The 26573-nt window shown below is 47.9% G+C and overlaps 1 protein-coding gene across 1 annotated transcript; it reads left to right on the top strand.

Annotated features, from left to right (window-relative positions):
• Positions 1 to 1848: 1848 nt before the first annotated feature.
• Positions 1849 to 26573, top strand: PCSK9 (proprotein convertase subtilisin/kexin type 9). The gene is made up of 12 exons (XM_035123915.2): positions 1849 to 2381; positions 6306 to 6497; positions 11336 to 11459; positions 12838 to 12971; positions 15974 to 16115; positions 16864 to 17060; positions 18624 to 18807; positions 21893 to 22063; positions 22363 to 22511; positions 22641 to 22821; positions 24026 to 24207; positions 24717 to 26573. The coding sequence occupies exons 1-12, from the start codon at positions 2187 to 2189 to the stop codon at positions 24912 to 24914; spliced, it is 2049 nt and encodes a 682-aa protein (XP_034979806.1). The 5' UTR covers positions 1849 to 2186; the 3' UTR covers positions 24915 to 26573.

The following is a 26573-nucleotide window of genomic DNA, read 5'->3' as shown; positions in this document are numbered from 1 at the left end:
GGACGTGTTCAGTGTTAGAGCTACTCAGCAGCAGACCCAATGACATTAATGGGCGGGACTAACTTAGGTTTGTTCATTTCAATGGGTCTACAACATAGTTGAATTACTTGAATATAATGAAAGGCTCCAGCCTTAATTAGTGTATGCGCTGCATGCTTGGGGACTCAAAGTGATGCCACTGAGTGTTAAAGGGGATATAAGGCAATATGGAAGCTCTGTCTGTGGCAGTAGCAGCCGGTGTGGGGCAGAGTCACCCTCCCAATACTGGTGGCCCAACAGTTTACAGAGATGGGGCTGGGGCAGCGGCAAAGTGGGGCTGCGTACCAGATTGGTTCTGCCGGTGCATCTGTCCAGTGCCTTTGCCCTCACCCTGACCTCCTGCCCCATCCAAGCAAGGTGTAGAAATGTCTGTATCGGGAAGGCTGCTCCCCATGGCTCTCTGCTGCTCCATCCCCATGTTTCGTCCTTTCTTATTCTTTTTCATTGTTATCTAATCTGCTTTTATAAATGTCTGCTATGTGAGTTCATGTCAATATGGAAAGTGGCAACTAATATGAAAAGCAGAATAAGAATGTGAAAGAAAGAAAGAACAGAGATATTTGCAGGCATAATTTTACTTATTTTTATTTTAACATATTGCAATCTGCCTTGAACATATGCTGATGGAAAGGTGGGGGTTAAATAATGATAATGATGATGATGATAATAATAATAATAATAATAAATAACAATAACAACAACAACAACAACAACAACAACAACAATAATAATATTTGACCTGGGCTTCATAAGGTATTTATTCTGTCTCTATAGGCTCACCTGTACTTGACAGTGCCATAGCAGGATCCATAGCTCTGTGGTTAGACCACATGCTTGGCCTGCACAACTCTTAATCTCAGAGTCAGCCTTGGGTTCGAGCCCCATGTTGGGCAGAATATTCCTGCATTGCAGGGGGTTGGACTGGATGACCTTTGGGATCCCTTCCAACTCTGAGTCTATGATTCTAAGATTACTAGGTTCAATCCGCAGGCCTTTCAGCAAAGAGGAAATCTGCTAGCAGGAGTGGGGTACATATGTGCTGTTTTGAGTCACTGCGGGCCAGTGGTGGGCGGGGCCAGAGTCAGAAGTGGGCGGAGCCAGAGGCAAAGGTGGATGCCGCTCTGACCTTCGTATAGCAGGCTGCGTTCAGGCATGCAAAAGTCAGGGAACCGTACAGCCCGCTTGCCCGACTCTTCATCCAGGCAACTGAGGCGAGCAAGAAACAGTCTGGCAGTTCAAGGTCACATTCCAGCCAGGCAAAGGCACTCTGTCAGTGAGAGGGGCTGTGCCCTAGTGAGGGCCCCTGAGGTGGGGGATAGCCTTTCTTTGTGTGCTATGTTCATTCTACTGGTAGTTCTCTTGGGAAATTAAAGTTGTACTTCCTTGGGATGGAAGTACTATAGTACCCTGAAGAAACAAGAGTCTGGGGAGTACTGTGGACATTTTTCCCCCAGGTTTTCTTTTTTAAAAAAAAGCTTTCCAAAGACCCATACCATAACATGCTTATTGCTTCTCGAATTCTTTACATAACTGCTCCCCCTTATCCCCTTGAGACGCAGTCCTCCAATCGTGTTCATGCATAGAATATATACAGTACATTTTTCGTTCTGGAAGCTATGCAATGGAATGCGTTTGAGGAAGAAAGAAAGAAACCCCACGCGAAAGTAATCCTGTAATTTGACGCCAGGAAAAGCAAAACGGGGCAGCAACTTGATCTCCAGGGATGAGAGAAACTCCAATTAATGTTTAACGAGTTAGGATGGTCCGATGGGATAATAGTGGCGTGATCCGGCACATCCACGCCCCAAAAAGATTTAGAGGAGCACATGGAAAGGCAAAGGGGAGGAGGGAAAGTCGAAACGGCGAGAAAGAAGCGGGCGAGGGGTGTGTGTGTCTCTGCGCGCGGCAGCCAGCAAGCGAGCTGTGGGATGCGATTCCCATTTGCTGATCCTTCGCCCGGTGCAACTGCGGCCGCGCCAAGGGCAGCTCGCGCCAGTAGCCCGCTGAGTGCAGGGTCCCGCCGGGTTCTAGGCTCCGCCTGCGCCGGGTTCTAGGCGCCGCGCTGCGCTCCAGAGCCGAGACTTTCCGCGCACGGCGGGTTCTTCTCGGTCTGCAGACTCCCGCGTTCTTCCCAAGCAGGGGACACGATGGGCGGCCGCTGCTTGCGCGCTCCGCTGCTGCTGCTGCTTTTCCTGCTGGGCGCTCTCTCTCCGGCTGCCGCCAACCTCGACGATCCGGACGAGGACGACGACCTGGTGGCGTCCTTCGCCTTCGAGGAGGAGAGCCAGGCCGACTTTGGGAAATACCGGAGCGGGTCCGCCGCTTTCCATCGGAGCAATAAGGTGACCGTGGCGGAGAGGAGGACCAGAGGGACTCTGAAGGCTCCGGCTCTGGCTGGTGCCCTTGCTTCTTCTCTCCCACTCGCCTTGGGCCTGGAGGGGCACCTCCGTCCTCCGAGGCTCGGGATCTGGTTTGAAGATCCCAGGCAGGCAGGGTTTGGGCGGCCGCGAAAGCCCCCTGGCTGGCTCCCATGCAAAAGTAGCTTTAAGCGCTGCAATGGAGCTTATTGATTTTTTCATAAAATGTATATATGCCTCTTGACTGCCGAAAAAACACATCCAATAGATTATTTTTTTAAAGCTTGGGACCTTAGGCTGCAGTTGCCCGGGAGTATAAGCTCCAGCGACTTCTGAATGGGATGGCAATGTAAGGATTGCCCAAAGGACCCCATAGAGGCCACGGGTTCGCATTGCACAGATGCTCGTTCCTTTGCTTGCGAGCCGTCAGTCCCTAAACCAGAGAGGGTCTTGCCTGGCGCTGCCTTGCTCCCTGCCCTCTGGAAATCCCCCACACACACCTGAAACCGAGCGTGCGTTGTTGGGAAGGAAGGGCTTGTGCTTTGCGTGCCTGCTTTCAACCCCAGCATCTCCAGGCAGGACTGGGAATTGTTCTCTGCGTGAAAACCCTGGAGGGCAGCTGCCACTCCGTGCCGGCAACCCTGAGCTAGAAGGGTCTGACTCAGTTTGAGGCGGCTTCCTAAGTGGGCTGTGCTTTCTTGGGCGCTGGGAAGGAAAATCATCTCTCTGCACATTATCTCTTTGCACATGCCCCAGGCTGCTCTCCTCATTATAGTCAGCTTCACTTGTTTCTGGGCACGGCTCTGGCATTCAGAAACATTTTCATGGGAGCCCTGTTTGTGTGGCACTGTTTCCCCAACCCCTTCCCCTTGTTTTCCCCATTTGGAAGGAGACTAATGCATGCTTTGGGATTTCTGCTGCCAAATTCAGACACCCGCGGTAGGTCAGGGCCTGGGATGGGTGTATTACCACCATCATTCAAGAAGCAAAGGCTGTTGTGGGAACAGGGGCCCAATACCCCCCCCCCCGGTTATTTTGGACCTATTCTGTTTCCTTAGAAAGTCATTCCTCTATGGAACTCTAATGCTCTCTTTTTTGGGGGGGAGAGGGGAGGTTGTCTCTTGAAGAAAGGACATTTGAAATGTTACGTTCAGGCAGCAGGAGGAAGAGGCTTTATGAAGAATCCATTTTGGGAAATTTGGCCAGGCACCAGTCATATACCACTCACTGTAACGTTGGGCATGCCTTAAAGGCTTCCAGGATGTTTTGCAACGAGTGCACACCTGTTGCATTTTTTGCCTTCACTCAGAACCTCCTCGCCTGCTGAAAGGTAGACCTGCCTATTAAGGTCTTGTGATCTCGGGTGACATGCCTTTTATTGGAACTATTCATTTTTTAAAAAATGCCTGCTTTGTCTTGCATGTGAGTTGAAAGATCTGTCTTCCAGGGAGTGGTTGGGAAATGCAAGGGTTGTTCTCCTGGCACTCTGTGTTGTATTGCCTGTCTTTTGTCTTTGGGGCACTTCTGAGCCTTGCCTATTTTGATTGGATGCCTTCGTGTGGTCCACCTGCGTTGCAAGCTTCAGCCGTGATAGAGAATATCTGCTGCCTTGCCTTGGCAGGGTGCACGGTTGACCTGCCTCCTCTCACTGCAAGGGAGTATCAGGAAGAGCCAAGGTGTTCTTTCAGATTCTCCTCCCTTGCTTTTAGAGGTGGAGTCTGCCCAGCGACGAACCAGGTGGTCAATACTGGAAGCGGTGAGCAGTCAGCACTGGGATTTCCTAGATGTGCATGCAGGTTTCTCCCAGTCCACCCCCCCCCCCAAAAAAAGTGGGTCACTGGATTTTGTTTTTGGCTTCTTAAAAAAAAAAAGAACAGTGTAGAGGGGTGTGAAAAATGAAAAGACAAAGGAAGACAAATGGAGATTGCTAAAATATTTGGAGGGCAACTATACATCATCAATGCAGGAAATCTATAATTGGATCTCCCAGCATCTTAAGAAGCACTTATAGGTGGGGTGGGGAAATGTTTTGGATCAGTGCTGAAAGACAGGTTTTTAAACATTTTCCCCAGTTTAAATTTCCTCTCCCCAGCGCTGCCACAGAGACGAGAGAAAGCACATCCAGTAATGGTTTATGTCTCTCCCACCCCCACCCCACTCCACAGCTAAATAGCAGCTTCTGGGAGGTGGAGAATTTAAATAATGGAAACAGTGCAGAGAAGAAGCTCCCCCGCCCCAATTCACTCAGGATCCAACCCTGGTCCAAATCGGAGGATGTGACTGCTTTTAAGCAAAGATGTTGCGAGGTCTGATTCTGGATCTCCCATGTCCCATTCATCTCAGCCCTGTGCAATTGACTAGAAGATGGGAGAATAATTTGTGCTGGATTCAGCAAGATTTGCTTCACAAAATCCCTGATGATCCTTCCCCCTTTCTCATAGTTGCTTTTGATATACGGTACAGAATCAGCTTCCTCCTAAGGGGCAGATTATACATTACATGGCGATGTGTGCAACAAACTCCCATTTTTTAAATAAAACAAATAAAAATAAAAAGCAGATTTTTAGTAGAGGTGTGTGAGCTTGTGTTTACACAATCCTTTCTCTGCTGGTCAGTTTCCTCACTCAAAATCTCTCCCTGCTCCTGCTATTTCTTCTATAAAGTTCCATATGTTTGTATCCATATCTGTGGGTGGAATTGGCTAGGAGGGAGAGATTTTGAACTGGAAAAACAACCAGCACATCTTTCCTTCACTTTCAAAATCACATCAATTCTTAGTTGTCATTCACTACGCAAATAAAGATTGTGCTGCTTTATGTGTGTGTGTTTAACAAGGTCAAAGGCCTGGAAACGATGCCTTATGAAGAACGACTTAGGGAGCTGGGTATGTTTAGCCTGGAGAAGAGAAGGTTAAGGGGTGATATGATAGCCATGTTCAAATATATGAAAGGATGTCATATGGAGGAGGGAGAAAGATTGTTTTCTGCTGCTCCAGAGAAGCGGACACGGAGCAATGGATTCAAACTTCAAGAAAGAAGATTCCACCTAAACATTAGGAAGAACTTCCTGACAGTAAGAGCTGTTTGGCAGTGGAATTTGCTACCAAGGAGTGTGGTGGAGTCTCCTTCTTTGGAGGTCTTTAAGCAGAGGCTTGACAGGCATATGTCAAGAATGCTTTGATGGTGTTTCCTGCTTGGCAGGGGGTTGGACTGGATGGCCCTTGTGGTCTCTTCCAACTCTATGATTCTATGATTCTAAGGTGTTGTTTACTTCTTAAAGTGGCTGTGTTGAGCCAAAAATGGTTAAGTCAGAGGAGTGGTTGAGTGGAATCTGTTTCCTTTCGGTGTTAAATACAGTGGTGCAGTAGTTAATTTTGAAGTGCAGGCCCTCTTCGTGACAGCACACCCACCCCTGCCACATCTCTTCTAAGGCTATAAAGCAAAAATGATTTTTGGATAAATGCAGGGCCCCCTTTCCAAGTTTTGCTTAGTTTGCAGCCTGTTGAAGAATTCTGGTGGACCTCTAAAGCTTGCTCACTATTTGGATTAGCCATAATAGAGGGTGGTTGGTTATCTGGTCATTTTCTCTTTTAGAAAAGCTTTATTTGGTTGGCACGCAGAGGAGCCCCCCCCCAGGGGGGGTGTCGCTGCCATTCCTGCTGTGAAATCAGTGGCGCTCTGCTCCTTCTCCGCCACACCACTGGCTCATTTCATGTGCATGTCAAAAGAAGCAGGCAGAGCAGTGAGCTTGCAGAAGAGACAATGCCCAGTATGAATTGGGAGCAGAATCTCACACTTTCTTGAGGGCACCAGAGCCCCACCCTGTGTTTGCGCCACACCCCCTCCTAGTGGGGCAAGCGCTTCTGCAAATCATCTACCGACTCTCTACTTCTGTTTTGTCTAAATGCAGGACTTGTGGCGCCTGCCAGGGCAATACATTGTGGTGCTGAAGGAGGAAACCCACAAATCTCAGACGTCAAGGACCGCCAAGCGCCTGCAGGCTAGAGCAGCCAGGCATGGCTACTTGACGAAAATCCTGCATCTCTTTGAGGACCTGTTCCAGGGCTTTCTCGTGAAGATGAGCAGCGACGTGCTGCACATGGTAAGTCCCCCTTTCTGCATCGGGGCTGGGGAACTCACAATCTCTCCAGATGTGCTTCGGTCCCACGTCAGCCCCAGCCAGCATGGCCTATGGGCGGGGAGTTATAGTTCATCACGGTGCTATCAGGAATGCCCAGAGTATGGAAGAAACTCTTTATTGTCAAAAGTATACTTACAAGTTGGGAAAAGGCAGGCCCACCAGTCCTGTTGTCTCCCCTTAGTTCCAAATCAGTCTCCTATCTCCTTCTCCTGGTCCCTGACATAGCCCAGCAGTATTTACAAGCACAATAGGTACTTAGTTACATCCAGATCTTAGCATGTCTCTCATCCAAGGCTCCCCTAGCACTACAGTTTGATCAAATGCAGCATAAGATATACCTTGTGGGGGTTCCACCAGTGGAATGGGCGTTGTTGGCTCCCCACAGCTCCAATATCTGCTCTAGGGGGTTGGAGAGATTTTGAGAGGTGTAGGGGAGCTATGCTGGGGGAAGAGGAGGGGGAGAAGGGGAAGACCCATTCTGCAAGTGAAAGTCTCTGCCCGCGCCATGCCAAATGCCACCCAAACCCCGGGAGGGAGGGTCTTGTAGGCCATCTGGTCGAAACCTCCCTGCTAAGGATGGAGCAAGACTATCTTGTAAAAGATGGCTGTCTAAGCTGTGTTTGAATAAATTTTGTGCCATGCCATATCAACAGCAAATATAGATATTTTGAAGAAATCTGGCTAGTAAAAGCAAGGCATCATCATCTCAACAGCTGCTAACATCTGTAAAGGGAAAAAGAGGTTAAGAATTTGGCTTTTGCGGAGTAGAATCTGCTGGGGTCTTTTGCTTAGTTAAAACTAGCTGTGTGTATACAGCTGTTTCTTTTTCAAGTGAGATTTCTTTCAGTTTCAGACTCTTCTTTTGGTGCACCAAGCAGAATGCTTAAGTGAGCAGAAAGAAACATTCCCAAAACACTTTAGGGGGGGGGATACTTGTGCATCTGTCTGCTGTTTGTTTCTGGTCCCCCCCCTACAGTTATCTTTTTTATCATCTCTGTTGTGTGAACTTTCACAAAGTCCCCATTCCATTGCGTGGGGCAATGATGTGGGTCTTCTGGCAATGTGTGACCGGCCAAAATTGACCAGGATTGACTGAGTGGTGTTTTGAGTTGTTTTGAGTAGAGTCATACCTCATGTTATGGACGCTTCAGGTTATGTGTTTTTGGGTTGCGGATCGCAGGGAACCCGGAAGTACCGGAATGGGTTACTTCTGGGTTTTGCCGCTCGCGCATGTGCAGAAGCGCCAAATCCTGCCTGCGCAGACGCGGCGCTTCAGGATGCGAAGTTGCAGACATGCCTCCGTCACGGAGGTTCCACTGTAAACAAAACTGAACAAGTACACCATGTGAATTCTACTTGTTGTATAAATATCTCAAAGTGTTATTCCCATAACCAGTAGTGGGGAGGGCGTGTGGTTGTGTTGCTCTCTTGTCTTCCTGGGGCAGGGGCAGAAGGAGCAGCTTGGCTTCGCTCTGCTTCCACACCATCCTGGTTGTGTTTTGGCTCAGAGGGTTGGGTTTGTTATGGCGATGGGAAAACCAGCTTCAGGTCCCTGCTCAGCCACGACGTTCTCTTGTTGGGCAGGAGCGCATGCGATGTTGACTTTGTGAGATTATGGCACGCAAATGTTCCGACCTCCTTGGCAAGATACAAATAAGAAGCAGCTTTCCTGTTTGTTCCCGTGGGAAGTGTCCGGGAGGTGTTTTGTGAGGGCTTTCCCCCTTTCATTCGCAAGAAGGGCATATTTGCATGGACTCCTGTGGCTTTTTACAGGACAACTGATAACTCACTGGTCCTTTCCAAACATTTCATCATCTTCAGATAAGGCAGGTGCCATTCGAGAAACCCAAAGGGATGCTAGACTCAGTGGAGGCAAATAGGTTTGCTTAATTGCTTCCTAGCTGCTTACGGTGCCAGATAACGCTTCAGGCTGGTAGCTCTGTGAAAGTCTGCGAATCAGAGAACTTACGAGCGTTGCAACACCAAAGAGGATGCCAGGTGTGCCGCTGCTTAGGGGAAATAATCTGATGCAGAATGCAAACACTCCTGGTTTGCGTTTTCTAAAACAACTCGTTGACACGGCTCTCTCTTTCAGAAACCCATGTGCAAGTTGCGACAGGTGCAGGGGAGAGCATCTCTAGCCCTCTGTTTGGCTGTGCTTGCGGTCGCAAAGGCTTGCCTGCACACGCATAAGGGAAGTGGAAGGGAAAATATTCAGGAGCGCTCACAGATGGATGTGTGCGCATGCATGCACATACCGAAATAGAGAATGGGCGAGAGGATTAGAATTTGTGTGGGAGCATGAGAGAGATTGCGATTGTGTTTGCGTGCTTGGTGTATGTTTGCGGGGGACAGCGACCACAGAGTTAGCCTGCAGCAAGGAGATTCTCCCACAGTCTGTTGATGGAGTGCTTCCAGCATGCAGTAGATATTTACCAACAAAGGCCTCAAGCGCTGATCACACACAGGAGAATTTATGACTTGCCGCTACAAGAGTTTGAGCTGCTTTGAAAAAAAAGGAGGCAGGAAAGGCTCCCTAAATGGTGGCAAAGGGGAAATTAGCAAATGTGAGCTAGAAGTCAGACGGTGGAAGGAATTTTGTCAGACACTGGAATCGCTATTAGAATTATCCAGAATTGGAGGAGTGTATCTTTGTCCATTTGTTAAGTACCCGCCGTAATGCTGAGTTCAATAATAGCTGCATAACTTTATCAACCACACTAATGGTAATGGCAAGAATGGAATATTCAACAAGGAATGGGGGAAATTTATGAACTATATAAAGGAATTAACATAAATTAGGAAAAATCGGAACAGTAGAGCGGGAACAAATGTACAAGAAATATGAATATATGAATTTGAATGTTTATTGAAATAACTAGTGGATTTCAGCCCGTTCAATAACGGGCGCTAGAATCCTGGGGTTCGGAGAAGCGCTTGCGCAGCGCTTCTCCGAAGCCTGGGACCTGTCCTTGTTGTCGGCGGCAGGGGGACAGGAACGGAGGAGGAGAAAGCACTGCTTTCTCCTCCTTCCTTCCTCTCCTCCAGCCGCCGACAGGAAGGACAGGGGACACAAATGCCTACCTCACCGCCGCTGCTTCGCGGCCTCCCGCCGCTCCTCTTACGGGCCAGGGAGGGTTGTGAGGAGGAGGCCTCCGCCGGCCTCCACCCTCGCTTCCCTGACGTGCCCTGCAGTGAGGCGGTGTCCGGCCGGGAGCGGTGGTTGAAGGAGGCGGGGGGGGGGGGGAGAGAGCGCGTGCAGTCTCTGCTGTCCAATCCCTGGGGCCCATGCGCAGTGACCCAGGGACACACGGGAAAACTTGGACTTTATTATATAGGATGAAGGGAAATGTAAAGTTTGTACTTTGGTCTGAAATCATTAATACAATGGATAATCAATGCGTACAAAAACTTGCTTTTATAATGACAGCAAAGGAAGAATGGAAGCCATTACAGGTATAGCAAATAGGAGATAGAAAAGTTGTTAGTTTTATATTACGGTGTTGTATCTTTACTATACCAATCTGTATTGGGGAAGGGGGGGGGGTGAACAGAAACTGCAATAAAAATGATATATATATATATATATATATATATATATATATATATATATATATAGGGAATGGCAAGAAAATTAAAAACAAAGCTATCAGAGATTATAGAATCAGAGAATTGTAGAGCTGGAGGGGGGGACTCCCAGGGTCATCTAGTCCAGCCGTCTGCAATGCAGGAATCTTTTTGCCCAGTGGGGTGAATGGCCTCACAAGAACAGTTATGGGAGCAAGTGTTGTTGCTGGATATCAGGCATAGTTGAATACATTTATGAGATAGAAGCCTGCACAATTCTGTAAGGAGGGCGTGTTGTGCATAGAGAAGAAGAGAAGTCTTTGGTCTCTGTCCTGCCATCTTTCTGGGTCTGATGGGATTGGAGTCCAGCAACATCTGGAGGGCCAAAGGTTCCCCAGTCCTGCTCTCAGCCCCTCCACCTTGCCTGCTGCACTCCTATCCTTACCACCACCACCCTTTTCATTTTCCTCTCTCATCCCTACCCTTGCCCCAAATCTCCAGCACCTTCCCACCCTGCTAGGCTTCCTCATTCCAGCGTGTCTCTTCAGCTTCCTCAGTACCAGCCAGACTGGCTTCTGATACCTGCAGGGAAGGAAGGCTCTGCTTGTGCTGCCGAATGAATATGGAACAAGGTTGGATGGGCAGAGCCTTCTCAGTGGTGACATCACTCTGTTGAGATCAATGTAGGCCGCACTCACGGCTCCTCTAGTTCACCTGTTGAGCATTCATCCTGATTTGCTTGCACAAGGCTTACACAGAGGTTAGATTGTATCCAGTCTTTATTGAGCCTTCATCCTGATCTGTTTGAGCCGGTGTACACCATCTGCATGTTAATCCTATGTTGACCTACTTTTCGGTGCATTTCCTGGTCACTTTCCAAACCAGTTTCTTTTTAAAAGTGGATTTGTTGCTCCAGGGCACTAATTGCATAAATCTGAATTTCCAGATGCTCTCTCATTGGTGGGGGAGAAGCCGCAGGGAGAAGAGGAAATTACACAAATGGCCTCTTTCCACATTCCGTTAGATGTTTTTGGACTCCAGCTCCCATTAGCCCCAGCCAACATGGCCACTGCTCAGGGTGATGGGAGTTGTAGTCCAACAACAACTGAAGGCCCACAGATCCCCCCATTCCTGTTATATGCTCTGTATACTTTTAGGAGAAGAGTAGGATGATGGCGATGATATTTATTGCATGACTTGCACAGTTCTTCCCATGTCATCTTTTTGTGCAGGCTTTGAGACTACCACATGTGGATTATATAGAAGAGGACTCATATGTGTTTGCTCAGAGCATTCCCTGGAACCTTGGCCGGATTGTCCCTGTGCAAGACGGATCTACTGAATATAATCCTCCCAGTAAGTGATCTTCCTGTTCAACCATGTGCTCATGAGATGCCAAATGTCTATGGAGTCAACAACAAAACCCTATGTAGAGGAATGGCGCTACCTATCACCTGTTGTTTGGTCTGCCACTATGTGATTCACACAGGACTGCATTCCGTCGGTCCTGTGGGGCCACCACCAACAAGGCCCTGTCTCACATGCTTGCTCTCCTTGCAGCCCTATTTGGGCCTGAGACCGTCACATGACATTAGCGAGACCAGCTCAGGATCCAGTGGATCTCAGGCTGGCTTAGTCCTGCCCCTCTTTTCCCCAGGAGCACTCCATCTGGGGGCTTTCTGCTGGCGAATAACTTGCCAGTATGGCTCTCATCCCCATGCTGATGCAGGACTGGGCTGAGCCAGTGGAGATGAGCAGAGGAACAGCATTGCTGAATCACCCAGCCAACCTGGCTTGGTGTGAGGGTTGCTTTGAATTGCTCTGCATGTATATACACGCACATCTTCTTTTTGTAACATAGTTTTTATTTATTTCCTTCTCTGAACTGTTCAACATGATTGCATCGGGATACATCTTTGTTTACTTTAGAGCATATGACATGCAACAACTACATGAAATTTAAAATGGAAATAAAACCACCATAAGTACTCAGATAAATGTTTCTGAATCTATTAACAAAGTTGTGTCAAAATGGAGACCTTTGGGTGACAAGCAACTAATAAGTTGAATGAATGAATGAATGAAATGAGAGTGTTTGTGCCAAAATGATTACAATTGTTGCAGATTATACTGTATATAGTAACGTGCATTGATTGCTTTGATGGGTGACCAAAAGTAACAGGTATTTTGCATCAATAACAATTAGAATTTATAGAAAGGGAGGAGGAAGCGGGGAAGGGGGAGAAATTAAAACATGTGCTTCATTATACACATATTTCTGATTGAAACAAAATTTAAAAGTAAGCAGAGTGGATTTTCTGAATATCTCTTTTTGTTTTCTGTTAAAACCACTAGATGGTTAAATGCTGAGGCCTCGAATAATTACTGGATAGGCTACGCCACTTTTTAAATAGCGAAGTAGACTGACTCTCCCCCACCCCAATTTCCGCTTTCCGAAGATTGCAAATCTGGCCTTACGACACAGAGCAGCTAACTCGCTTGTATTGCCTTTGATCACCAGAACAGAAAGGATAATCGTGTTAACTCCAATCTTCCATTTCCTTTCCTGCCTGCTCCGTATAAGACAAAATTGGAGCAGCTCCCTTTATAAATTGCTTGGGCGAGATAAACCTCATTGTATATTGGCATGCTGGGATGCTGCGTTGAGAGCAATGCCTTCACTGCCTCTTGGCGTCACTCACTGCCTGCCTGCCTGCCTGCCTCCTCTTTGTAGACAGAGGAGACCTGGTTGAAGTTTATCTGCTGGATACTGGGGTCCAGAGCAACCACCGAGAGATCGAGGGCAGAGTGTTCATGACCGAATTTGAGAACGTCCCAGAAGAAGACGGCACTCGCTTCCACCGACAGGTACGCCAGCTCTGTTTCTCTTCACGAGCAATGACAACTTCGTTGCCACCTTCCCCTTTTACCAGTGACGTTGCTAGAACCCTACATTTATTATAGCACAGCCCTGAAACCTTTAGTCCAGGGAGGGGATTTGTGGGATCAAGCACCAGCTATGGTGTTTCTGTGGCAGCAGCATGTATAATTCAGTCTGCCAGTTTATTCAGGCCCACTTCTTCGTTACCCTGTTTCTCATATTTTAAGACATACCCATAAAATAAGCCATAGCAGGATTTTTAAGCATTCAAGGAATATAAGCCATACCCCGAAAATAAGACATAGTGATAGGAGCAGCAGCAATGCCGGCCGCGGCAGGAGGAGGAGGAAAAAAAATAAGACATCCCTTGAAAATAAGCCATAGTGTGTTTTTTTGAGGAAAAAATAAATATAAGACATGTCTTATAATATGAGAAACACGGTACGTTGTAAAGGGATGCCCACAACCGCTGGGAAGTGGGTGAGTTCTTAACAGACCCTCACCATTGTGGGTGCGGATTGTGCTTTTAGCATCCCAGTGAGATGCCATTTGTGGACAGACCTGACTGCAACCGGATTCCCTCTGACCAAGATGTTGGAGTCCTGGTCTTCCCATTGGGTCTCTTCCTCTCCTCCAGGGCGGAATGGCCTCTTAAGGTGGTTTCAAATATGTGCATTGCATGGAGATTTCCAGATTGAATGGCACAATTGCTGAGGAAATCTTTAGAGGTCTTACGGTGTGGTATGCTGGTTTGACAGCCATGGACAGAGAGTCCCTACGGAGGATGGTGAAAACAGCACACAATATCGTGGGCTGTCCCCTGAGTCCGCTAGATGTCATCGCGGGAGACCGTTGCCTCAGAAGAGCGAGGAACATTCTCAGGGATGACTCACACCCTGGCCAGCACCTTTTTAATCTCCTGCCCTCGGGCAGGAGATATAGAAGCATTATAAGCCGCACCAACAGGTTAAAGAACAGTTTCTACCCATGGGCCGTGAGGCTGCTGAATGGAAGACAGCAACATTGCAGCTGATGTTCGGGGTTGGTGGTTGTACGACAGCACAGAGAGTGTAACAAAGACTGAGAGATTGTGGGGGGGGAGGGGGGCTCGTTTAATCTCACTGTAAACAAGTGGTACAGTGACAATAAAGTATTATTATTATTATTATTATTATTATTATTATTATTATTATTATTAAAGCCAGTGAGATAGGTAGGGTCCAGGGCAGCATTTTTCAAATAAAATGGAACCAAAAATTTCATACCAACTAATTTTTGCGCTGCAATTTTACACCTGAGGCTGGGCTTTCACCCTGCCTCTTGTGGGTTGAATTGAGGGGAAAGTCCACAGAAGGGGTCTGGTGGGAGCTGACTTTTCAACTCTGAGGGCTTCCACCCCAGAAAGGCCACTCCTTTGGGTTGGGGTAACCTTGTTGAATGGGGTGAGATGTGATGCAGTGGGCTCAGGAGGAAGGGGACAGTCCCCGCAAACTGAGCAGAAGCACCTTACAGGAGCTCCCTCCACCTGACTTCTGAGGATCCCCCCTTAGCCCTTTACACCAAAGCCTACTCCTTTCAGCAGGGTCCCCTTTCTCTAGGGAGAGGTTTTGGTGGAGGTGGAGGGGCTCTCAAAAAGTGGGCAGAGTGTGAAAGCCAGCTTCAGCCAGCCCCCTTCTGCAGGCTTCCCCCTTGATCCAACCCTGTGGATTCTTCAGTCACAGTGAGGCTTTTGTTCAGGCATTATCAACCAACGTTTTTGTGCTTCGCTGAGTTATTGCCGCCGCATCTGAAAGGCTCCACGCCCTGCATAGGCTCTTGTCATGCTTTCTCCCTATGTGTATGGCAGGGGAGGCCCCCGTAACATTCACGACTGCTTTTTAACGTGGGCTCTTCATGCCGACAACTTGTTCCCTTATTCTGTTGCTGTTGGAAATTCCTCGTAAAAACCATTACTGCGTTTGGCAGCGCCACTGGGATGGCGTTTTCTTGAAGCGGGAAGTGTCAGTTGAGCAAGTAGGCCAGAGGCGGTTCAGTTGCTTTTTATCTGTAATGACAATCACTCCTTATGTGAAGGATCAAGGGGATTCCAGCTTCTCATATTTGTGACAAAACCTGGATCTGCTTAATGTCTAGCGAAGGGGTGAATAATGGGGCCTTTGGACAGCATGGAATTTCAAGATAGCTTTGAAATGACAAAATTATGGTCATAGAATCATAGAATCATAGAGTTGGAAGGGCCATCCAGTCCAACCCCCTGCCAAGCAGGAAACGCCATCAAAGCATTCTTGACATATGGCTGTCAAGCCTCCGCTTAAAGACCTCCAAAGAAGGAGACTCCACCACACTCCTTGGTAGCAAATTCCACTGCCGAACAGCTCTTACTGTCAGGAAGTTCTTCCTAATGTTTAGGTGGAATCTTCTTTCTTGAAGTTTGAATCCATTGCTCCGTGTCCGCTTCTCTGGAGCAGCAGAAAACAATATTTCTCCCTCCTCCATATGACATCCTTTCATATATTTGAACATGGCTATCATATCACCCCTTAACCTTCTCTTCTCCAGGCTAAACATACACAGCTCCCTAAGCCGTTCCTCATAAGGCATCATTTCCAGGCCTTTGACCATGCATACCCTTTTACATTGGGAGCGTTTATTCTTCTCCCCCCCCCCAATAATGGTAGCATTTGATCAATTCCTGTCCTGAATTATGACATATGATGGTCACCCCTGACATTCTAGTGTTGTTCTTTTCCCAAATAGTTTCCAGTGAAAATTAATTTAGAATTCTGTAATATAATTCAGCACTTCACATTCTTTTTGGGTTTCTCTTTTTTCCTCATGTCCGTCAAAGGCAACGGAACCACTCGGTTCTTTAGCCACGCAGAGGCCACAGGGTGGTTTTGGACCCGGTGATGTGAAGGATTGCCATTCATGGTGTGCGCGAGGGGGGCAGAAACAGGTGATAAATGGCGAACTTTATGCTTTGTGGCAGGCCAGCAAGTGTGACAGCCACGGGACCCACATGGCTGGCGTTGTGAGTGGGAGGGATGCCGGCATCGCCAAAGGAGCCAGCGTGAGCAGCCTCCGAGTGCTCAACTGCCAGGGGAAGGGCACTGTGAGTGGCACTCTGATGGGTGAGTAAGCAGCAGCTGTAGGCCGGGGGGGGGGGAGAGGGGCGGAACTCTGGAGTCCAGTCTGTCAAATCCCAGCCAGACTTTGGATGTTGCTGATCCACCATCGCCTGGGGGAGGAGCCTGTTAGGTTGAGCGGACAGATATTCAGTCCAGTTTTTATGAACTCAGCTCTCGCTTCGTTTGGCACCCGATCAGGTTTAAAAACAAAAGGAAGAGAGAGAGAGAGAGAATGCAGTCAAAAATCTAATTTATATAAAAAAAAGACCGAGCTTATTTTGTGGTTTCATATTTGAGGACCCCAAAGAAGAAATCCTTAAGAAATTAGTGGAAGTTTCTTGGACGTATGTTGACCTCCACAGCCCAATTCAATGGGTGCATGGATCTGTCCGTTGGACTCTAGCCCAGGAATGTTTCTGCTATAACAAATGTTTGTCTTTCAAGTCCCACAAAAGTCTTCTTGTTTTGTTTTATTTTTTGTACGGTACTATCATGGGCTAACTTTTTTGTCCATTGCACTTGCATGGTTCCCAACTTTAAAACAAGGAGTTTTCTTCTCCTTCCTTTTCTGCATGGTAAGACAGATGTGTGTACAAAAAGCTCCTTTCCCTCTTTTCACATGTGCTCTACTGATTTGTCTCCCCAACTTGGAAACAGGGCAAAGCACACACTGTGAAAAAACGTGCGCTTGTGCCCTCTCTTTTGAGCGAGAGATACACTCAGCTGTCCGTTTCCTTTTTTCGCACAACAGGATTGGAGTTCATTAAGAAGACCCTGGATGTCCAGCCCTACAGCCCTCTGGTTGTCTTGCTTCCCTTGGCTGGTGGTTATAGCCACATCCTGAACACGGCCTGTCGCCTGATGGTCCGGATGGGGGTGGTGATAATTGCTGCAGCGGGCAACTACAAGGAAGACGCTTGCTTGTATTCACCGGCATCAGAACCAGAGGTACGTGAGAGGGTTAGCTTGCTCCCTTGTTCTAGGCCTGTAGTAAAGTAGCCCAGTAATTATTTGTGGTGTCCCAAGGAAGGTTCCAGATCATCTCATCACGGGTACATCTTTCACATGGTTTTAAACACAGCGCTCTCCCATGGTGACAGTTTGCCACATGGAACTGCCACTCATCCACTGTGCGGTTGCCAAGTACTGACTGGTGGACACACCTGGGCTAGCCTACCTGCCATTTGATGGAATATCAGCACTCCAGGGCAAGGCATGGAAAGATGGGCGACTGCTGCCACCTGCATCCTCCAAACCAAGGACTGGGCAGCTTACGGCTGGAGAAAGATTCAGTCGCTGCACTAGAGCATGCAGTATCTTCAAAACCTAAAGAAATTTGAGTTCTTTGTGGAACTTGAAAGCAAAGAAGCGAAAAAATACCAAGGACTCAGGCCAAAATGATGATTTGCTAGATATATGATTTTCAAGTCTTAAGTGAATTTTATTCCTTTTACAGATGAGATGAAAACTCCAGGACAAGGCCCTGTTTTGATATTCTTCCTCAGCTAAATCTGAGGAAGAGTTTCAAGGTCGAAGTGTAAGTTATTTTGACAAAATTGGTACACTTCGACCTTGAAACTCTTAAGAGATTTAGCTGAGGAAGAATATCAAAACAGGGCCTTGGCCTTGGAGTTTTCATCTCATCTGTAAAAGGAATAAAATTCACTTAAGACTTGAAAATCATATATCTAGCAAATCGTCATTTTGGCCTGAGTCCTTGGTATTTTTCCGCTTCTTTGCTTGCATCTTCAAAACCTGCTGTGGATATCTTGGCCAAGCCACACGTTCCTTTCTGCGACTACAATGTCTCCAGATGTAAAGAGGGGGAGGCTGACGCTTAGCCTTGTGGGTCGTGATTCTCAGACTAGGGTCTACACCACAGCCCACTTACAGAGTTGGCTGAAGAGGAATGTTCAAATTAACTGGGAAAGAAGCCATTAAACACACACACACACACACACACACACACACACACACACACACACATTTTCTGGAGTCTCTGGTCACACCCACACCATGCTCTCTCCCTATGGCACTATTATACCACTTGATGATAACAGTCGTGGAGAATCCTGGAAACTGGTTAGGGTGCTGGGAGCTGTAGCTCTGTGAGGTCAGCACCCTTCACAAACCAGTGTTCTCAGGATTCTTTGGGGGAAGCCACAACCATTGAAGCGGCATAAGAATGCTCTAAACATCTGGGCTGGACAGGACCTCTTTCTTCCAGGTGTTTCTGGGTGGAATTTTCCCATCGACATTGTACCCTGTGCTTGTGCTGTTTAAATATACACTAGAGTTTAAACGTAGGTTTGACAGTGGGACTAATTGCTCAGGCCGGTTGGCAGTGGGCTGTCGCTTGCAGAGGCCGGACACTCACCTGCTGAAGGTTTCCTGCATTGAGTAGAAGATTGGATTCGATGGCTTCTGTCATCTAAGACCCTCTGCGCCTCTAGGAGTTTGTCTTTGTTATTTGCTCCGCGCCAGCCATGATTAGGTCTCGTGTCGTTATAGGTTATCACAGTGGGGGCCACCAATGTTCAGGACCAGCCTGCTTCCATGGGCTCCTTGGGGACCAACTTTGGCCGTTGTGTGGACGTTTTCGCCCCCGGAGACGATATCATCGGTGCCTCCAGCGACTGCACCACTTGCTTCACGTCACAGAGTGGGACGTCCCAAGCAGCTGCGCACGTGGCAGGTAAAAACCTTATGGCAGAATTTTTGTGACCGCTGCTCAGCTCCCAGCGGGGTCGGACTCACGGCCCCTCTCTGTGTGTCTTTGATCACATCTACTCCAAACATTTAGAGCACATGGCTTCCCCCAAGGAATCCTCTGAACCGTAGTTTGTCAAGGATGCTGGGAATTGTAGCTCTGTGTGAGAGGTGAACTGCGGTTCCTGTCATTTTGTGTGCTTTAAATGTGTGCTAAATGTGCAGATGTGACCTTTGAATTTGTCGTTTTGAGCCTCCTATTCTCAATGGTGAAAGGCAAATATTTTCTCCTGCCTCATTTTCTCTTACCTCATCAAGCAGTCACCAAAACCCAAGAACACTGAATTAATGGAGGTTTTCCTCATAGTGGCCCCCATCCCTCAGGGCTGCATGCAATTACAGATATGCCTCCACTTCCGCAGCTTCATCTATGGCTCTTTTCCACATAGATATCCCCCGTCCCCGTCCCACATATTAAGCACATGCATGATGTCGGGTTTGCACTAGCTAGCCCACTGCCCTGGATGTAAATGCACCCACTGGAATCATCTCGCATTTGGCAGTAGTGTGAAAGGGACCCCATGACTTCTCCATGGGTCCAAGCCTAGTTTCCAAGACTAAACCAGCCTTGGTTGCCCTGATGGATTTCCTTTAGCACAAGATAGTGGAAGAGCTCATACTCAGATTGTATGCTCATACTCAAGTCTCTCAGCTGCTTTTGAAAAGGTTGGTCTCCTCCTAGATGGACCGAGTGGGGTGTGTGTGTGTTGGAGGCTCTATATTACGGTGGTTCTGTTCTTACCTTTGTGTTCAAGCCTGGAAAGTAACATCGGGGGAAGTGCTTTTCGGCCTGGTCCTAATGCTATGGAGCTCAATAGGGCGCCATTTTGCTCCCAATGCTATTTAATATCTATATGAAGCTGTTGGGAGTGCTCATTAGGGGTTTTGGAGCACGCGGTGCCGCAAGTATGTTGACGACACGCAGCTCCGTTACATCTTAACAACTAAAAACAGGAGGGGCTGTGCAAGCCCTGGATTGGCGCCTCAATGCAATGGTGGACTTGATGAGGGCTGATGAACTGAATTTGAATCCTGAGAAGTCAGGGCTTCTGTAGATAGGTGGTTCCATATAGGGCTGTTGCCTGTTGGGATTGAACTCTAAAGTACACAGCTTGGGGGCTTCTCCCGAGTATGTATTTGTCATTTCAAACCCGTTAGAGCACGGGTTCTGAAACGTAGGTCTCTGGCTGTTTTTGGACTACACCTCCCATCATCCCTGACCACTACTCCTACTAGCTAGGGTTGATGGGAGTTGTAGTCCAAAAACAGCAGGAGACCCAAGTTTTGGAAACCCTGCATTAGAGGATACACCTTGGTGTTATTAGGTCCTACATAACGAGAGAGGAAAACTGGGATATACATTTCCTAAATAATAAATAAACAAGCCACCCCTGTGGTTAAAGTGTGCCTTTTACCGGCTTCATCCAGTATCATCCAGCTGTATCTGGTTTGGGTCAGCCTAGCCATTGTAGTTCACGAATTGGTAATCTGCATTTCTGCAATATGCTGCATGTAGGGCTGCCCTCGGGCCTAGCCCAGAAATTCCTGCTGGTGCAGAATGGAGGCAGATGGCAGACCGCGTGTGACACCTCTGCTAAAACATCTGCATTGGCTGCCCATGTGCTTCCAGGCATGTTACAGAGAGGCCTGGCTGGACTCAGCTAGAAGCTGACCATGTCCTGTTGCTGGTCCCATCCTGTGGAACACTCTTCGAGCAAGTTAGGCAAGCACCATAGCTTTCTAATTTTGAAGACCTGTGCATCTGCTTAATTTTGGGGGCAATTAGCCAGTCATTTTCATGATTATTTTGAAATGGTTTTTAATGGTGTTTCATATTGCATGGTGGACATTTTGTTGTACATTGGCCTGATATTTTACGAGATGGGTGGCAGCATATAAATACTTTGATGAATAACTAAGTAAGTAGCTGGGAAGCTGCCCTGTGGCCCATCAGATCCTTGATGGCTGAAAGCTGTGGCCTTGGCATGGCACATCCATGTGAAATGACAGCCTGACCTTTACGCCACAGAATATTTCCCCGGCATGTGCACATGTGCATGCTCTCGTCCTCCTCCGCTCCTCAGGCTCATGTGGCAGCTTTGTGCGGATGCAGCTGGGAACGCCAGCATGTGTGTCATGGTCTGTTAGTGACATGCCTCGTGGGCTGCTGGGCCAAAGGCTGAATGCATCAAAGAGTTAACTGCTGCCAACACATCTCCTTACTAAATGGTTCCTGTGCATCCTGGAGGGTGCCTGTGGCGACTGTAAAAACAGATATTTTAAAGAAATGAAATATGCAGCTTGAAGGGGAGAAAAGGAAAAGGCATTTACTTAACACAGAAATAACCCCTCCGATTAGGCTATACTGGAGGAAAGGAGTACCAGATGGCCGAATAATTTGTATTCTGAATTATCGGCAGAAGTAAACGCCCAAGAATAACAAAGCAATTTGCAGATCAGAAGGTGGTTCTTGCTGTTTGCTTTATCCTGACCAAGACCACCTGGGTGTGCGCGCCATTCCGTTCCATGGATAAATTGGCTGTTCCATCCATTGAAGTGAATGGGGAAGCTCTTTAGAGTAAAGCAGTGCACCCATCAGAGAACCCCTCTGCCCACAGTGAATGGTTGTGTTGGGCCAAGTATCTTCTGTGGGGCCCTTCTAAAAAAGCAGACATTTGCCCGAGTTTGCCTCTCCCCCTTGTCTCTCTTTGACAAGAGCATCAGACTCAGTTAAGTAGCCTGGATGGATAACGGACTACGGGGTACAATCCAGCCAAAGTTAAGCACTTTTATGTCTCATTGAGTTCAATGGGATTCAAGCACATGCCCAGGTGAGTGGAAGAGCGACACAACTGGATCCAGCCTCCTCACTTCTTACCAAACAGCTGATCAACTGTTTATGATTAAGTGAACTCCATCTAAAAAGCTGCGCACACAGAGAGCCAAAACACTGAGTTGTTAATTTCACAGCCGGTGCCAAATAATGCAGAGTAATATGCACGTTTCCATAGGAATTGCAGCCATGATTCTGAACTCCAACCCTGACCTGTCCATCACCGAGTTGAGGCAGAAGCTGATCCACTTCTCCAGCAAAAACCTCATCAATGAGGCTTGGTTTCCAGAAGACCAGAGGTTACTAACTCCAAACAGGGTAGCTGGGCTTCCCTCTAAACTGGTAGCAGGTGAGTGATCCTTATTTTCATTGGCTTCATGCTTTTGTAGAAGAGCTTTGACAGGCCGTGACAAGGGTCTATTTGACGTTCCCCTCCCCTCCCCACCACCACCCCCGCCTTCCAAAATGCTACTTTTGCAGCCCAACTTTCAAGTGGTTCCCAAGTACCTCCCTGTGATGGTTCTCGTGTGTGTGTGTGTGTGCGTGTTCTCCAGTTGGCTGGACCAGGGAAAACGTAACAGGCTGGAGAGCTGCACTCTGCGGGGCACTGCTAGGCACCTCTAATGGCCACGGGCCACTTCCTTTCAGATGAGCAGCTGTACTGTCGTTCCGTGTGGTCTCCCCCGTCGGGGTCAACCAGCAAGTCGATAGCTGCTGCCCGCTGCAACAGCAATGAAGAAATGTTCAGCTGCTCAAGCTTATCGAAGAATGGCAAGCGGCGAGGCGAGCGCATGGAGGTGATGTTCTGTGGGGGCGAGGCTACATTTTGGAGTTCCTGTTTGACATGCAGACACGAGCTTTTCAGTGGGTTAAGGAGGCTTGCTGGCACTTCCCTGTGTCTCACTGCTGTGCTTTCCAAATTCCAGGATAACGGAGGCAAGAAGGAGTGTGTGGCTCATAATCGATTTGGGGGCCAAGGCGTCTATGCCATTGCCAGGTGCTGCATTTGGCCCAAAGCAGACTGCCAGGTTCATGGCCACTCGCAGACTGCAGAGGGCGCAGCACTGCAGAGTGTCAGCTGCACCAAGGACGGCCATGTTTTGACAGGTACGTGACGACAGCTGTGATGGATGCAATCCATAATGTTGTGCCAAAGCATCTTTCCCACGTGGGCTCAGTGTCACCAAGGAAGGTTCCGTGCAGGGAAGAGGACTCCCTTACTGGACCCAGACTTACGTGGCCAATTATAATGTGTTGCGGAACACTTGCTGATCTTATACTTTGATGCACCCACAGCCCCAATCAGTACTGCACTGTATGGGTTGGCATGGGCTTTCCCACCTGCCATCTTATGACCACTGTGCAACATTTGCATGCAACTCTTTCTGGGCTTGCATAGTTTGCACAATTAATAACTACCAGCAATGAAAATGGAACAGTTTATAAGTGCAGTCGTACCTTGGATCCCAAACGCCTTGGAACTCGGACATTTTGGCTCCCGAATGCTGCAAACCTGGAAGTGAGTGTTCCAGTTTGCGAACCTTCTTTGAAACTGGAATGTCTGAAAGGGCTTCCGCAGCTTCCAAATGGCTGCAGGAGCTTCCTGCAGCCAATCAAAAGCCCCGCTTTGGTTTCTGAACGTTTTGGAAGTTGAACGGACTTCTGGAACGGATTCCATTTGACTTCCAAGGTAGTTGCACTTGGGGAATACTTCAAAGCTGGATAGAATTTTTTTGGAAATTGACGAGCACCTTTCTCCAGACCCACATAAGCAGAGTTTATTTTTTTAAAAGCAGAGGGAAAGTAAAGTGCTGGTCAAGGATCCTTAAAACAGCATGTAAACCTTTTGCATGGTCGTGGCAACATCCGCACACATGGCCTATGCATGCACAATGCCCATCAGCAATACAGTGCATGCACACCCAAGTGGGCAAAATAGCTTGTGGAAACGGGCCTTTCAGTAGGTCTGAACAGACAAGGCTGTATCCCCCACTACTGCTTGGTCTTTTCAAGGACTGCAATTCGGGTGATCTGGGTTTATATTTGGGTTCTTGCAAAAGACAACATGTGGTAGGATGATGACGTGAAATTGGAGCGGGTGGGGACAGACAAGCAGGAAGTGGTGCTGATGCAGAAACCTCTTCCATACCCCAGCTAATTTCTGACCTGCAATATAAACCAAAGCAAACAGAACAAAGAAAAATGGGGATTCGCAGTGTGAACACTCCAAATCAACTTGTACCCCTGATTCCATTCATCTAAACACACCCGTGTCACTGAGCATATACCCTAATATGATCTAAACTGGCAGGTTGCAGCTCTCATTCTCTGGCTGGAGATTTCAGTGACAGCATCAGACCTGAACTGGGGACAGAAAGCCATCGTGACCAGTGTGTCGGCCAGGCAGGTGCAACCGTGCATGCTTCCTGCTGCCATGCGCCCAGCCTAGAGTGCAAGGTGCAGGAATACTCTTCTCTGGAGTACACACCAAAGGTATGTGGGTGTCGTTCCTTTAGGGCATGGGTCACCAACCATTGTGGGTCCATGGGCCCATTTGTGACCTGGAGAAGCATGCATCCCACAACTTACTGCTGGGTATGACAGACAGCTTCTTTCAAGCCCTAGCTTCAACCTCTGGCAGAGTTTAATCACTTTTTTGTCTCAAGTGGAGGCCACTCACCACAAATACTGGAATTTGCTCTATGCCCAAGCTAAGAGAGACAACAGCGGGGATGGGGGTGCCTGCAGGCTTATCATTCACTTGGCTAAAAGACAATGAGGCCCTTCTACACAATGGTCTTGTGGTCTTTTATCCGCGAGTCCATTTCTTTGGGCTTGGGTACTTGAACCAGGGCTAGTGGCAGCAGGGGGGTGGGATTCTCTGTATAAGAGGCTGCAAGGGAGAATGAGTAGGCTTATTTGAGGATGCTACCTCTGGGGCTGCCTTATCTAGAGGTTTTCATCTTTGTCGGTGTTGACTAACCTTGCCTTCTCCATCACAGGTGATGGTGACTTGCGATGATGGTTGGACTTTGACAGGATGCAGTGCCCAGTCCCATGGCCCCAACACACTTGGGGCGTATTCTGTGGACAACACGTGCGTCGTCCTGAGCAGCCCAAGGGGCAAAGGAACAGCAGCTCTGGCCATCTGCTGCAGAAAGAGACTCTTGGAAGATAAGCATGGTTCCAATTATAAGTGACAGGCCTATTCCCACCCACCCTTTACTATCTATCCCTGGAACTACTGTGTTAAGACCACACCCCCATAACATCACCCTGGTGAAGAAGTTATTCTTCCAGGTGGGACTCTAGAAAGCGTTTGGGGTGGCCTCAGCAGAATGCTCCCAGTGTATCAGTTTGCCAATAGTACCACCATCTTCACTATGGGGAGATGGTTCTAGTGATGCCCTCTCAGCAATACCAATTGAGATGCATCCACAGAATGATGTTGACAGTAGCTTAGTCAATACTTCCCCTATCTGCCTTTTATATGTATGGCCAGCCACTTCCAGCCCTTTAGGATGTATGACAGCATCGGCTCCTTCCAAGTTTCTTCTTGTCCCAAAACTGCAGGGTAGGCCAACCATACTCCTTATTGATGTGAACCACCCAGAGAGGTTTCCTGAAAACAGCATGGATTGGGCAGTGCTCTGAGCTCAAAGTGATATTAATGCACATACATGCGTTCACTTAACGTGTTTGACTTCTATGGTTTTTGAAGAACTGTTCAGTGTTTGTTCAAAAGCTGGGGATAAAGAAGAATGGGAGCTTTGGAGAGGACATGTTTTTGTGGGACCTCAACCCCTTCATGGTGTCTGAGGTATAACCAGCAACTCCCCTTTTGCAGGAATTAGCAGCTTCTGAACTATAAATGTTGAGTATCCCCCCTAAGACTTTTAACCTGGTATCTAAAGCAGGATTTTGGATGGATATATTCAACTAAGTAACTGCATGAGAGCATATGCAGTGGGACTGCCCCCCCTTCATATGTGCCCTGTGGTGCCCCCAAATCTACTGCAGAGGGTTGAGGGAACTCTCAGAAGAGATATAGGGTGCGTGGGGGGGGGGAAGGCCCCATTATGCAAATGGAAGCTGTTCCACTCGTGCAACAAGTTTCCTACGACTCCATGTTGTGCATTGTATGCTCAGCTTCTCCCCCTCGAAGGGGTCATTCCATTTTTTTTTTAAAACCATTTACTATGTTAAAGTAGCATTGTGCCTATCAGGCCAGTCTTGTTGTTTTGTAAACGTTTTGTTTTCCCCTTCTCTCCCCAGCAAACCATGGTTAACAAGGTTGCCTGTCCAAGACAGAGTAGGAAAATAAGGTTAGTCCAGAAGACCCTTTACTGGGATTCTTAAGCCATAACCTTTTACAGGAGGGAAGGGGAGCCCGTGGACCTCCAGTTGTTGCTGGACCTACAACCCCCATCTTTCCTGACCACTGGCCATGCAACTGGGGAGATTTGGGAGGTCCACATGCCCCCCCCCCTGCCTAAGCACAGAGAAAAAGTTCCAGTGCCTAAAGATTCTCTCCTGTGTTACGGCTGAGGGATCTCAGTATCTTGCTGTAGTTTAGCAAAGATTGGGGGAGTCGTCATGCCATGGAGGTGCAGCACTCAGCTCATACAAACACACCCCTGCGTTCCTTCAATATTTTGAGTTCTAAAGTGCCTTACAGACCCCATTTGCAATAATTAAAAGAGCCTTGCAAATTTAAAACCCTCCTCCCTGAAAAAGGGGAGTGGTCAGAATGGCTTCTGATGCTGCTTTCTAACCTACAAATGCCCCATCTACTAGGGCTGTTTACTGTGGTTCCATCTTCAGGCGGTCATATTTAATTGGCCACTGTTGCCCCTACC

This window comes from Zootoca vivipara, chromosome 7 (assembly GCF_963506605.1).
Source record: "Zootoca vivipara chromosome 7, rZooViv1.1, whole genome shotgun sequence".
Classification (NCBI taxonomy): domain Eukaryota; kingdom Metazoa; phylum Chordata; class Lepidosauria; order Squamata; family Lacertidae; genus Zootoca; species Zootoca vivipara.
The sequence above is the reverse complement of the archived record's forward strand: the minus strand, read 5'-3'. Positions and strand labels throughout refer to the sequence as shown.